General features: G+C 30.2%; 1 protein-coding gene across 2 annotated transcripts in view; it reads left to right on the top strand.

Annotated features, from left to right (window-relative positions):
- The window catches only part of rho-6 (serine protease rhomboid 6), a 130,350-nt gene that overhangs the window by 108,003 nt on the left and 6,932 nt on the right, over positions 1-15,415 (top strand). For both annotated transcript variants that reach the window (XM_018448758.1, XM_018448759.1), the window contains exon 3: positions 8,301-8,563. In XM_018448758.1, the coding sequence (XP_018304260.1) occupies positions 8,309-8,563 (255 nt within the window). In that variant the 5' untranslated portion in view covers positions 8,301-8,308. The remainder of the gene's footprint in view (positions 1-8,300; positions 8,564-15,415) is intronic.

The following is a 15,415-nucleotide window of genomic DNA, read 5'->3' as shown; positions in this document are numbered from 1 at the left end:
GTATATATATAAGATATCAGATGACTGCGAATAATTTCATAATATTAGTTAATATCAAATACGCGATGCATATTTATTATTATTATTTTATAATAGTATATTTATTAATTTATTATAGGTAAAAGAATTATTTTTTTATGGTGATTAGCGACGTTGTATTGAGTAATGTCGCATGATTTAATTACTTCTGTGCGCTATATTTAGCATCAGAATCATTATAGATACAAATGACAATCGTCAATAATGCTAATTAATTAATCAGTATTATCTTCGTGATGTGGCACGATGTGATAGATTAATTAAATTCTGATTCTATCTTTCTGTCAATAATTACACTTCAGCTTTAGCTGAGTAGGATAAATATGTTTCCATTGATACGTATTTCTTTTGTTGCTGCTAAATATTGGTCAAGGAGATTCTATCTGCCATTATTATTTATTAAACCCATTACTAATTAAACTTTATTGATTAAAAGACTGCGCTGTTTATACAATCTGTATCAAAATAAACAAGAGATGTATTAAAATGATGCACGAATATCCTAAGAGCCCAAATTTTTTATACATATACAATATTTTATCATATTATATAATAATTATATTATATTATACATAATAATATAATATAATTTATATATGTATATATATTTATAAATTAAGGCAATAACTTTATTTACGTAAAATATATTCTTTATACATAAAAAAACTAAAGATATAATTCGTATAAAGATTTTATTACCAATTATGATGATTGATAAAGTTATTTTGTGAGAATTATACTTTCAGATAAATTGTTAGCATTATTAATGTTACATTAAGATATAATGATGAGAATTATAAAGATTGCAAAAAATCCTCTCAAATATAAGGCAAGAATAAATAATTCTGTAAAGATGTTCCAAGAGTTTGTTAAACATGATAGACTATACCAGAATTTCTTCTTCGTTATACATGAACGATAAGTCCGGAAGTTTCATATGTTCTACCCAGGTCATCCAAGCCCATCGATATTCGAGCCGCGTCTTGGGCAGCCACAAATATCGACAGGTACGGAGATAACCCGACACACCTACTCCATTGTTCTTTGCGCCGCGAGAGCTCTAATTACGGCTTCGGGTTCGCTCGGGTTTGCTCTCAGCGTACCGCTTGATTTGCGTGGCCCACGGACCGATGCCGGCGTTACGTTAATTACACGCGGACAGGTACACGGTTTTGCCGGACACGTCAATGCTTCATTAAGCCGTACCCAGGACCCAGATCCCGCGCGTATTCCGATGAAGTCGAAGTTTCATCAGCGATTAACGTCCGCCGCATGGTGCAACTTGCGAAACTATAATGTTTCTCTCACTGCTGTGAAAATACTTCAGATCCAAATTGCGCGCGTTAATGCGAATTTTCGCACGTTCGAAAATGTTGAAATCGACAATATATTGCGGTTTCGTATAGTTCGTCATGTCATGTCATTATTTCACGTTAGCGCATTATTCGTGAAAATTGGACTCTTGAAAGTATCAATATTTAATAAAAATATAAATTACATAAGATTAATTTTTATTATTATCAATAACTAATTATTATCAATAATTTCGTATATATTTGTATATACGAAAGTAAAATATTTTTAAGATATTTAAAAAGGTATATCAAAGGCAATTTTGTACGCACACACATACAGACACATATATTTAATTATAGTCAGTGTTTTCCGTTATCTAGATAATTATATAAATTATCCAAATTATCTAAAATTATCCAGATAATTACATAGATGAATATTATAGATGAAGAAATGGTTTTATCTTATCTTTATCTAGATTATTAAGAATATAGATTATCTTTATCTTATCTTAGAAAATCTTTTTCAAATTAACTAAGATTGTAGAAAAGTATTGTAAAAAAAATTCTATGTACTTCTAGTAGTAGTAATGATGAGAATTTTTTTATGATATAGATAAAACTAGGATTAATATGATATCAGTTATAATTCAAAGTGACATTGAAGTACTTTCATATTTAGAAGATAAATCTAAGGAATTAGATATTCTTAATTCGTATCCACACGTGTCAAACAAATTTTTTTTAAATATAACACATTGCCATTATCAGCGCCAGTATAGATAATGATAATTTTCGCCCATCAATACATTTGGTTGTGATAACCATAAGATGGATATCTTAACAGCCATAACCGTTAAGATATGCCAATCTTACTATAGTTATCATAATCGTATTATACTATAATTCTTATAATCAAAAAATGTATTGATGGGCGACTTTTGGTCATGGCAACCGTAGCCGTTTTTCCCGTTTTTGTAGATAAAAATTTTTTTAATTTCATCTTTTATCTAGATTAATGTAAAGTTGATCATCTTTATCTTATCTAAGATTCATCTGTGTGATTTATCTTATCTATATCTAGATAATTTTTAATTATCTAAACGCAACACTGATTATAGTATAAGATTTTGAAATCATCTATACAAGTTCTATCATCTATACAATCATCTATACAATCGACAAACGACGGCTATCTCGTTAATATAAAATTTAAGCGAATCACGATTTTATATTTTAAGTGTAAAAGTTTGTAATACATATAATTATCGAAATTATCTAGTTAATATGTAACCTTATCCTATGTTGCATCTCCGTGTGATATCGTGACGTAAATTTAACGAAACGGCGGAAGCATAGACCAACGCAAACATCCACAACGGAGAACAAAGAGTTAATGCCACCGTGCTAGAGCAACGATCTATGTCCACGTTCGCGTAGAATTGATATTTCTGAATTATACGGCGGCGAATCGCCATTTACGATGGTGTCGTCCTCGCGCCATACCCATTCCGCCGTAGTCTGCCGTAGATTTTACGAATGCACGCACGTACGCACGCATGCACGCTTGTTCGCTCGCTTATTCGCCACACGCGTGCAATGCAACCAGCTAACCGCGAACGAACGTTCATTGATCTGCGGTCGAAAGTGCACCGTGCGCTTCCGCTTCCGTGCGGCTTCGCTCTGCGCTTTCGGCTCGTTTATGCCCTTCCTGAATAACAGGTGAATAATCTTCGCCAAAAGCCTCAAAGGCGAATACAAATAATACATTTCATGCGCAAGAATGTTTATATCGAGAACCGCGCGATTGCACCATTCGAAATAAAACGATATTGCTTAATTAAATTCTTCTTGTTTGTTTGTAAAAATAGCAATCGTAGATTAAAATTTAATAAAAAGAATAATGATTCACAAGATTCATTTCAGATATGAGATTGTAAGGTCTTGTAAATTATGAATTTAATCCATTCTTGTGCTTGGAATATTTTACACAGTAAAAAATATTTTGTATTTATGTTAGAAACGGTCTTTGTTAAACTTTTGTGTTGAATTTTTAAATATATCCAAGTGTTAATTTAACATAATTATATTATTGAAATATTTTGTGTTAAATTGACATTCAACATTTCTTAGGGTTAAAATAAACATACTACAATAATACAATTTATGAGTAAGTGAACAAATAACATAAAAATAATAACGTTTTTAAAACGTAAATTCTAAAATAAATGAATTATAATGAATAAAATATGTTTTAACATATTATAAATGTTAATTTTAATGAAGAAATATAATTGTTTACAAATAGCGTCAATGTTATGTTAATTTTTACATAATGTTTATGTTATTTTCTAAATATTTCTCTTATGTTAACACAAAAGTTTAAGTGGACTGTTTAGTGAAATGTGTTAAATTTAACACAAATTTTCCAACTATGTAAAAAGGAAATTATAGAAAGGTTGAAAAATGTGAGCTCAAAATTCAAGCGCTGGAACGTGACTTTAATATTTTCGAGAGAAATATAAAAATATTGTAGACATGCATAATAATATTGTAGACATGCACAATCTATCGTTTCATTAATGAAATCTTCTACTAAATGAAAGAAGGGATAATTTGGTGTTTTAATTATACAATATTTAATAAGGAATTATGAATAAACTTTCTGACATCGCACAACGATATTACCGCAAATTTAGATTCATACTTATTATCACTTGGGTAACTACAAAAAAAACATGCGCGCGAGTTAACCAGAAATTACAGCTTTTTGCATGGGTGAGTTAATCCAAGACAATAATGCGAAGAGCTAATAATACCCTTGCCAGAAGCGGCACCGAGCATAATGCAGTTGGCTCGAGCACGATTCTGCCTCACGGAAGAAAAGAAGATATAACTCGAGAAAAGATGATGCGACTATCGTTTTAAATTTTTACCAAAAATTTTGTGCACAATCTTATAATGAAGGGATACAAAATTAAAAATAAGAGAGTAATTTCTAAAAATATTATTTAGATGTTATAATTAAGAATCTTAGGAAAATTATTTAAAAGAAAAGAAAAAAAAAAGTTATTCTTATCCTATATTAATTATTTTACGTATTTTATAATTAAGGATTATTTAAATGAGTTAAACACGAAGTAAAATTAAACTCAAAGTACGGAGAGTGCTGTATGAAAAAGCAATGGGTCCTCAAGAGGAACATTCTAAAGTTAATGAGCGCCAACGAGCTTGCAGGCATTTATGGTGCGACGCGAACTACGCGAATACAGTTATGCATTATTCGCTGGTGCATAGACATTACGCGTGCATTTGGAATTGCGACACACCGGCAAATGAATCTGTTCGAGAAATAGAGAAATGGAGTGGTACTGATGGAAGAGACAGATAAGAACGATATGTTTGTCGACCGGGCCGCCACGAAGAACGGAGGCTGAGAGAACTTGTGGCTCCTTCTGCTTTTCTGTTGGCTCGCTTCTCACGATCTCTTTGTTCGACCGCCAACGCTCTTTGTTCGGTTCGTGTTTTTGGGTCACCCTAGAATTTGCCGTTGAATTGTTGGCTCGCCGAGTTTCAGCCCCGGTGTGCCACACCGCGAAACTGGCGGATACCCACGAAACCAGCGATTTTGGTGTGATGCCGCTCTCCCCGTTGGTGTCCCGCTCTTCGCTCGTTTCGGTCTAGAACGCGTGAGATCGAGTTTTAAGCCGGTCAGGTTATGGGAGTAGTTGACTAGGTGGCTTTAGTTTGATTGTGGAATATAGTTCCGAAGAATTAATCCTGCGACAGATACAATTATTCTGTAACTCCAAACATTCTCTTTATGTAGGTATCACAGTTTCACAAACATGAACATATTCTATTTTTGTATTATTGTTATAATTGCAATTATAACATAAAGTTTATTTTAAAATTATTTAGAATTATGTTAAAAAGAGTGAAAATCAGATGTATTGTAGTGTTAGATATTTATGCTTGTTATTACAAAATAACTTCTCGGTTTCATGTTTTGTATTCGCATGCGAAAAGTTGCAGTCATCCAGAATCTAATATATGCGAATGATTTGAAAGTGTATCGATGGTGGGCTGGAAACTGATTGTCGGACAATGAAATGGGCTGTTAATAATAAAAGAATTAACTCTTAAACCACCATCTAATAAAGCGTTGATGAGATAATGTTAGCGTGAAATGCATCAATGTACATTCAAGTGCGAGATCGCGCTGTTGGTAATTGTACACGCGGCCAATCATATACAGAAACGTTCATAGGTATTATATAGCTGATATCGCGTTTCAACAATGCCTTTATGAATTCGATTATCTTTTACGATCCGCTTCTTGATTTAAGGAAGCAAGTTCTAACAAGTCGAAACAGAACGTAGTGGCAACTATCAGTGGCTTGGACCAGATCTCTTTTGACGAAGTTTCTCTTGACATTTAACAATCATGAAGAGATCCCAATGTGTAATTCGAGCTGTTCTATTGTTAATAGTAATTCAATTACATTGCGAAATTGTGTTAGCCGCACAATCTCCAATAACACAAAGAAAGCATAAAAAACATTCGGATGACATAATCAGTTCGGAAAACACGGATTCCGTTCTGCCAGTAGTGCCACCGTATATAATCGACGCATCACGACACAAGCCTCAACCACCAAGTAAATTGCATAGACATCAAGTACATTTGGATGATGCGGTCAATTTGGACAGTTCAGAATTATATACGGATCCTATTCCGTATATAATCGATGTACCACGACGCAAGCCATCGCTATTATTAAGCAAACTGCGTAAACATGAAGCATATTTGGATAACGCGGCCGCATATCTGGATAATGTAAAGCGGGCTATATATAATCAGCTGTATGTAATCGCTTTTTTGTTTCACAAACCTCAGTCAGAATGGAAACCGTCTTCGGATGTATCAGAAGAACATTTACACGATGCATCAGACAAATATTCAGATGAGGTACAAGAAGAACATATGACCACCGTACCAGATTCGGATGAAATAGTATTTTCTTCTAACTATGTTGAACCTGCACATTCATCTCGAAAATGCATAATTTGTTAAAATTCGCAAATATTGAAGGTATAAGTAACAAAATTCTTGTTAGACAATGGCTACAAACAATCGAAATCATAAGGAAACCAAAACGATTATCAAGTGTCCTCAGGAGACAGAATTAACAGGCAATCATTGTAAACTGATTCTTAATCATTTCGAGAATAACAAAGTTGCTGAAATAAAAAAATTGTAATAAATTCTGATGTTTACATGGAGAACTATTAAAATATCTATAACATACTGCATAAATGATTTGAAGTACTTTTGCTGTAAAGAAAGCTGTAAAGTAATGGTAGTCATGGTAGTCATCAAGAATCGTTTACCTAGAAAATTAATTAATAGTCACTGTAGAGACAGTGATATTATGTATATATTACAGAAATAATAATATATTAAATTAGCCGAGCTAATTGTATTAATATATATTTTACACACACACACACACACACACACACACACACGCACACACACATTAATATGTTATATTTTTGAAATATGTTATGTAATAATATATAACAATGTTGATTATCGTGTAGATTGAATTTAAATTTTGCTGTTCTGTAATAAAAAAATTATGTCATCACTGTTGAATATATATCTATACGTTTCTCTGGTGTCACCAAAATTAAAACAGTGAGGTCCTATAATAATAATTTGATAATAGAAATTATTTTTGTTTAATAATTAAATTATACCTTAATTTTATAATTTAAGTTTTAAACCTTTCCTTTTTGATCTTTTTGTTAAAACTGCTCAGTTCCCTTATTCCGTTTACGAGTCACTTTATATCTACATGACAAATTCTGAATACGAAGTATCGTTTCAAGATTAACCTGTGCCTGTACGTAACGTATGCAGGCGTACAAATTGCGCCGTTCTGCAAATTGCTTCACGAAACACGTCTTTCGCGCCATTATAGGATTTGCGGCTGAATTATAGAGGCAGGCTTCCACATAGGAGAGGCCGACGAAAGCTGACGATATCTGCGAACTAAGCTGCCGAAAGGCTGACTTCATTGCAGTGGCGAGAGCCAGAATCGTTACGGGGATTGTAGGACTATATGTAATGGCTCAATGATTGTCGTTAGATGAAAAAGAAAATTTATAAAAAGCTCTTCTCGTAAAGTTATTTAATTGGTCTTCTTTTCTCGACTTTCAGCGGCTTCCGCTTTTTCTCTCTCTCTCTTTCTCTTTTATCTTCAGATAAATAACACATGTAACATACTTTCTTGATTCTATTACACACACGGACATTCTCTAACGCGCAAGACATAAAATTATTAAATGAAAGCCATATACGTTAAGATTCTTTATATTGCAATATACAATCTCGTATCTTTTTTTAGAGAATGTTTTGTAAATTCTATAATTCTGATTGAATGTTTATATTACATTATACATATTACAAACAATAATAAGATAAAACAAGATCGTTATATAAATAAATCACCTAAGTAAAGCCTTAAATACATTGAAAACACAAGCAATAGAAGCAGGGAATAAGAAATTTCAACCTATCAGAAACCTTGCATTCTAATATTCACGATTACTTTTTTATTTCCTGTTCCTATTGCCTATGCTTTTCATTATGTTTAAGGCTTAAGAGAAACTCCAAATACCGTCAAAATTAAATGTTGAAATAATATTTCTATAATATGTGTATTTTAAATAAATACATTTATTTCAGATATATTACAAATAGCTTTTTTATTAGAAAGTTTTAAAATAAATCATTAGACAAGCATTTAAAATTTAAATCATTTTATTGTATTTTGTTTAATCATTATAATGCGTTGTGTATTGCACACTACACTTAAAATATATTTTTCTTAATGTATACATTTATCTAAAGTACCGTTTTGCAGTAATAATCGTTACTCTTTCTGTTCGTTTAAGATACTAAAATGGACGCCGAGGCAGCGTTACTGGAAAACTCGCCGACTTTGTCGACGATATCGTCGGATTCTACGGATGCGACATACTCGGGACCCGGCTCGCCCTATTCCCCGGAATCACCGATCATCGTCACGTCCTCCTATAAAAAAATACGTGACGATGAAGTTACACCCAGACCAACGCCCAGATATCCACTGCCATGCAGGAAGCCGAGCTTCCGGATACGACCACCCTACCTCATGATCTGTATCAGTATCATTGAGGTGAGTGAATGTTAAATATAAAGTAGCTGCGTGATTGTGATATACCATTATAATTAGTACTTGGAACGATGTTATAATTGTACAATTTACGTTAATTATAAGAGACGAGCAATCATCTCTTTGAAAGCCACAAAAGAAATAATTATAAACTACATATATTGTTTTTACTTTGGTATATTATTAATGAAATTTGTTTACGATTTTAGTTTTGTGATTATGTAAGCGTTAGGTATCGTTTGTAGATAAAATAATATTAGAAGATAGATTTGCACAAAATACAGTAACTAAATCAAAATAATCATCTACGTTTTCTCATTACAATATACTTTTTTAAATCTCTTAATATATATATAGTATATACATATATAGGTATATATAGCAGCAATAATTATTGAAAAAATTATTATTTCTTTTCTCCACGTATTTTATCATTTTTCGTCACATTTTTATATTTATTTTATATTTATTATATTTTTTATATTTATTTTATTGTACTCAAATAAATGCTGCTTCAGCTAAATAAAATTCTCATATAACAGAATATGGAACGTATTGCAAACATTTCAGGGAATATAAACAAAGTAAAAAAGAACAATTCTAAAACGCTCTGCATAAGCTCCAAGATTTCTCATTAATGGAACCATCGTGTCGAGTTCAGTTCTCGAGAGTAAGGGCGAAAGGAAAACGCGGTGGGATTCCTTTCCAATTATACGCACGAATTCGCCGCAGAACGATATTCCGAGATACCTGATGGCGAAAACTCCAAAAAAGTAGAAGCTCTTGGCTTTTTCGCTCGATAATAATCTTGAAAACTTTTTTCGTCTCGCGCTTCAGTCAGAAAGTGAATAAGCAGCGAGGGGTATGCGTAATAAAAATTCGTGAATTTAAAACCGCGAAGTTAATCTACAATTTCTTACTCATTTACTACGAAGCACGACGAAAGTTAATCACTTAGCCGCGCTTTCTTTTGACTCGTTGTATGAGTCGAGCAGAACGAGATCAAAGTAAATACTTGCTGTAGATGTTTAACAGTCCAAGTTCATTGTGCAAAAGACGGTAAAAGTCATGAAAAGATATGAAATAATTAAGTATATGAAAATTAAGCATAATTACATTCTTTGGCCTTTGAGGATTTGATGAATCAAATACGCAATCTGATGAAAAATCTGCAGTTTAGAATTTATTATATTATATTTGATTAGATACGTCATTTTAAATTTTAATTACTATTCTTAAAGCAGTCACGCTGCAATTATTTTTATTGCTATAACAAGATTTATTTAATTTTTCTATATACATTATAATTTTAAAGTTAATATCTTACAGGTTAATAATAAGTTATGTTGAAAATTTGTGTTAAATTTAACATATTTTACGTATTCCAAACGATCCACTTTTTACTTTTACGAAAATTTTTGTTAATTTAACAGAAGATGAATCTGTTAGAAAATAACATAAACATTATATACAAATTAATATAAGAAATATCTTAACAAGTACAAAATGTTTTTTACTATGTTATAGGATCGTTAAGTTTCAACGTACTTCTTGTACATAGAAGTTATTTGAAAATTTTAAATAATAAAGTTCCTAAATTGTTTATTCCTAAAAAGTCATTAAACTCTTGAACTTATCTTATAAAGCTAAAATCGATGAAAGATATAATTAGTATTAATATACACTGAAAAAAATGCATGTAATTTTATATGGAAATTACATATATATATGACTGGAAAATTATTTAAATTACATAAATATACTTGGAAATTTACTGAAAATTGTAAATTTCCAATCATATTTAGGTAATTTTCCAATCATAAACATGTAATTTCCATGTAAAATTACATGCATTTTTTTCAGGGTATGATCTATAATACATATGGATTAAATTGCTTTACGAGGAAATTACATAACGATGTAATAATTCGACTAAAAGATAAGTATTATGTAGAAAATTTGAGATTTCTTGGGATGGCATGTTATTAATAATTCAGATAACATCGATACGAAATTAATTTTCATTTATAATGAAAATGAAAGATCTCATGAAAGATCTCATGAAAGATCTAAAGAAAGTTAGATATTATATATTCGATATTTTAACTGTTACTAAATGTATTAAAAGATAGGAATATATTTATATATATAATATCCAAAAAAATGTGAAAGAAGATACAAAGTATTGTATAAGAAAAAAGAAAATCGCAAAAGCATTTGTATATTAATAGAGAGAGTGTACTTAAAAATAATAAAAGAAGTCAAATCTTTTTATTCGAAAAAGGTTGATTATTTTCTGTACATTTTGAAATATAGAAAATTGGATATGTTTATAAATATTTATAAAAAGAAGTTAAATATATAACCTTTGCGTGGATCAAAATAAACTATGCAGATTATATAAGTTTTCAACAAAAGTTTCCTAACTATTAAATTTGATTTCCTTCTGATTTGATCTCGTTCTGACCGAAACAGAAAAACTGTATGCTTTATAAGTATAAATCAAATTACTATAACCACTATAATCATTTAAAATGATAATAAATAATAAAATGTTAATAAAAACAATATAAAAGCCTATATAAATGATTAAAATGTTAATAAAAATTAACATTTACCTTGATAATTAAAAGGCTATAAATATTTTTTGCGATTTATGCTTAAAGGAAAATTTAATATATGTATAGCTTCGTATAAAATAAAATTATGACTATTGAAGTTAAGCGTATATATGTATATTAGAAAGAATTATAGCTATATCAGTGAAAAAATTTTACACATATGTGCATGGCAAAAAATGTTAAAAATATTAAATATTAATTAAATGATCCTAAATGATAAAATGAAAAGCGTATCATAAAAAGGCGATTTCCAAAGTGGCTGAGTGAGCGATCTAGAGAGAGAGAATATTAACGCACCCTCGAGCTTAATGAAACGCTCAAAAAGTAGCGTTATACTACTAAAAAAAAAGTTGATATTTCCAGGCATATAATAATGTCCGAACTTGGGCATTTTACCGCCGGGAAAATTACCCGTGAACGCAGAAATGCTCGCTAAAGTGTATAAACCTAAAGCCGCGGAATTAAAGGCGCCAATAATTCATGGCCGCAGTCCGTGAATTTCAACTTTATCGCGGCAGTATTGTCTGGTGAAAACTCGTTGTTGCAAGTGGGAGATAATTTGTAATATATGAGACAATGCGTATAAACACACGCCTGAGAATGCGCGCCACGGTGCTTCGTACTGAAGGTGGAAGCGGAGAACATCGGCGGCGTTTTGCACGATAAAAAGAAACGAGCCGTTATATTTATCGCTCTAGCGCGTATCGCTCCTGCAAATCGTTCCTCGAAATTTAAGGAACTTTACATCCGAGAAACACAGCAGAATGTAGCTATAGAGCAAGAAGCGGAATATGATACCAAAGCTATTTCGTTTTTGATCTTATAGCGTGATCTTAAAATAGATATAACTTATAAAATAAAATATTTATGGATAAAGAGAAAATTTGATATATATTTGTAGATACGCATTCGGAAAGATAGGAAGAAAAATACTTACATATTTCTATATATTTAAAATATAGGTATTTACAATTTTTTTTGAAAGAAGTAAAAAATAATTTTCCAATATTAATTTGGTAAAATGAACAATTCTTATCCTATTTTCTTCCAAGAAAAATTTAGCTTAAATTTTAGTATAATTATATGATGACTAATATATGTGTACCGGAGTTACACGATAAAACGAACGATGTCCCTTGTACGACTATCACACAAATTTTATAATGTGAAGTAAAGTTAATTTATGTTTTGAATGCATAAACTTAAAACTACGAAGTTAAATGCATTTCTAATTTGTGGAGAATTCTGTGAAATTCCGTTTCTGCCTTTAACATGGCAGTACCACCGTGCATTGTTAAAAGAGGTTAGCATGAGGGAGAACGAAAATCGAGGGTGTTAACGTACAACGACCTCGAAGTGAGAGATGAAATAAAGAAGAGGGTGAATTCCATCTTTGAAACGTTCTCCAGATCATCGGAAATAGATGTTCCGGGTCTCGATTAACGGCATAAGCAGTATAAACGACGCAATGTCGAATTTTGGACTTGTCAGATTAAAATAGAAAAGCTCGAGGAAATTATTCTCTGAATAGAAAAAATGAATCATGAAATATATCGCATTTTACTTGAAATATTAATAATATTAAAAATATTAATAAATATACTCTAAATATATGAATTAATATCACTGAGAATAGTACACATTTATATTCCAGTAATACTAATTCGAAGCGCGACTGTATAATCCAATGAAATTAAAAAGTGATATATTTAAAAATAAATATATTTAAATATAAATTCACTTTTTTTTTAAGCTATACAAATATAGATTTATAATTTTGTCTTTTTGCTTATATCATGTAGATTTAATCATCTTTAAAATATTTCATAGAATTTCTGAATAATTTACGTTTTTCTATTAATATACTTCCTAAAAATGCATGTAATGAAGCATAATTGTTACATGCACAGAATATTACATGATAAATAAATAAATAAATAATGAATAAAGAATAATGAATTTTTTGGCGATTCTTCCTTGATATTATTGACCAAAGTTATTATTTGTGGTCTTCCAATTCATCATATTTATTTAATAATGTATACTTTTGCAATAAAAAACCTGGAATCAAAATATTATTAAAATATGGTTTACTTAAATTAATTCAGGAATATGATTTTATCTTATTTCCTTGTTCAAAGATTTACAAAACAATTTTTTATCTTTAATTACTAATTGTTAATATCTGATGTCCCTCAACACTTTTCTTAAAAATAACGTTAAAGACTTTGGATTAATATGTAATCTGTCATTATTTCCTGATTCGTTTAATTAACCCAATTTGCACAAAAATTATGTAAAATAGAATTTGATAATGGAATCATCAAATTGTTAAATCATAGTATATTAGTCGTGATCTCGAATTCACGCCATTCTCTTATGAAACTACATAAGTCTTCTCTTTACTTTACACGATACAAATCTCTCGCTTGTGGAAAGTATCGAGATTTAACTTAGAACCTGTTCCGTCACTTTACTGTACTACTCTTCGAGTAGACGATAGCTGAAACTCGTAAAACGAACCTCTGTGATTTACGTACCGCCTTTTGTTTGATATGGCGATCATTTGAGATAGTACACGTTGAACAGTAAATACAGTTTCTGATTTTTCAGTAAATTGTTGATTACGCTCTCTCTCTCTCTCTCTCTCTCTCTCTAATATTGCAAATTTAAATTTAAAGAATAGCAAAAAAGGCTTCAAAAATTACAGATTAATTGATTCCTAAATTTTTTTTTAAATCTTGTATTCTCTGAAGTTCCTTTAATTTGATGATATATGATTAGTCACAATAAATGTAAAATTCATTACATACATTTTTTATTTATATATTTCATTAAAATAAAAATTTATATATACTATTGCTCATAAATTTGGGAACGCATGCAATTTTCTTGTATTGTACGAAAAATTAAATATCTCGGAAAAAAATCATAGAAAAATTTTTCAAAATGTATTTTAAAGAGGAGAGATAACTGTAAATTTGTTTTTTTTATTTTCGTTATTGTTATTTTATTTTTAAATTACATAAAATTGAAAATTGGTATTTTAAAAATATTTTTAATTAAATATTTTTGAAGCGTTATAGCAAAACATTATCGGACAAAAATTAACGAAAAAGTATTTTAAAATAAGCTTTCTAAGCTTTAAAATGTTTTTTAAAGAAATTATGCGAGAATTTTTCGCAATATCGAATTTTTTATGTAAAAACTTATTTTTACAATATGTGTGTGTGTGTGTGTTTTAATTTCAAAATTAAAGTTTACAGAAAAAAAAATAATTTAATATTCTCGATCCGCATGAATTTTTTCAAAATTTTTGAAGGACTTTTTTAAACCGAACTTTTTTCTTTTGTGAGAAAATGCAAGTGTTCTGAACTTATAAACAGTAAAGTAAAATGTTTATGTATCCATATAAGTATAAAGTTTTGGTTTAATTTTTTTAATTCTAAATGACGGAATCACGTTTCATTCGGATTTCGTTTGTATTACGAGTGTTGTAAAGTCGCAGGTACTATGTATTAGATAAATTTCGTCGAGTGATATTTCAACATACCATGAATATCGATATTGCACCGCATTGCACGAATATTACATGATATTACGTTCTTCTTTTCTCGCACCTTAGGAAAATGAAATTCCTACGTTGTAGGATGCGGACGCCTCTATAATTACGAACTCCGACCGGAGTTCCGAGTGCGCGTGTACATACACACGCGCACAATACATACATGTACGTACGTACACACCAATTATACGGGTTGCTGCAAACATTTGTTTAGAATTCAAAATTAGAACACGGTATTGGACGAAATCACTGACTGTGTCATTGCGACAGACATATAGCCGTTTTCCCTCAAATAATTTTTTTTTATCTTTTGTAAAGTGGAATGTAATGTAATTGATTTTTTAAATAATACAACCATCCATTGTAAAAATGAATAGTTATTGTTTATTTGTTTAAAATTTTATAATAATTATTTATTTAAATATCTCCACGATACGTTTTATATGAAATGTACAATAGCTGATGATTTTAAGAAAGCATTATCAGATATTTCAACTATTTCATTCGTATTTATTATATCTTATAATGTGCATTATGAAACTCTCATCTTGCAATGATATTAAAAAAACATGTTTATTAAAAAATATATATAACAACTGCATTTTCTAAAAAATAAAACATGATATAGATATGTACACTGAAAAAAAAGATTGGCTGCTGCAGCAAATT

This window comes from Mycetomoellerius zeteki, unplaced genomic scaffold, assembly GCF_001594055.1.
Source record: "Mycetomoellerius zeteki isolate Tzet28-1 unplaced genomic scaffold, Tzet1.0 scaffold225, whole genome shotgun sequence".
Lineage (NCBI taxonomy): Eukaryota > Metazoa > Arthropoda > Insecta > Hymenoptera > Formicidae > Mycetomoellerius > Mycetomoellerius zeteki.
The sequence above is the reverse complement of the archived record's forward strand: the minus strand, read 5'-3'. Positions and strand labels throughout refer to the sequence as shown.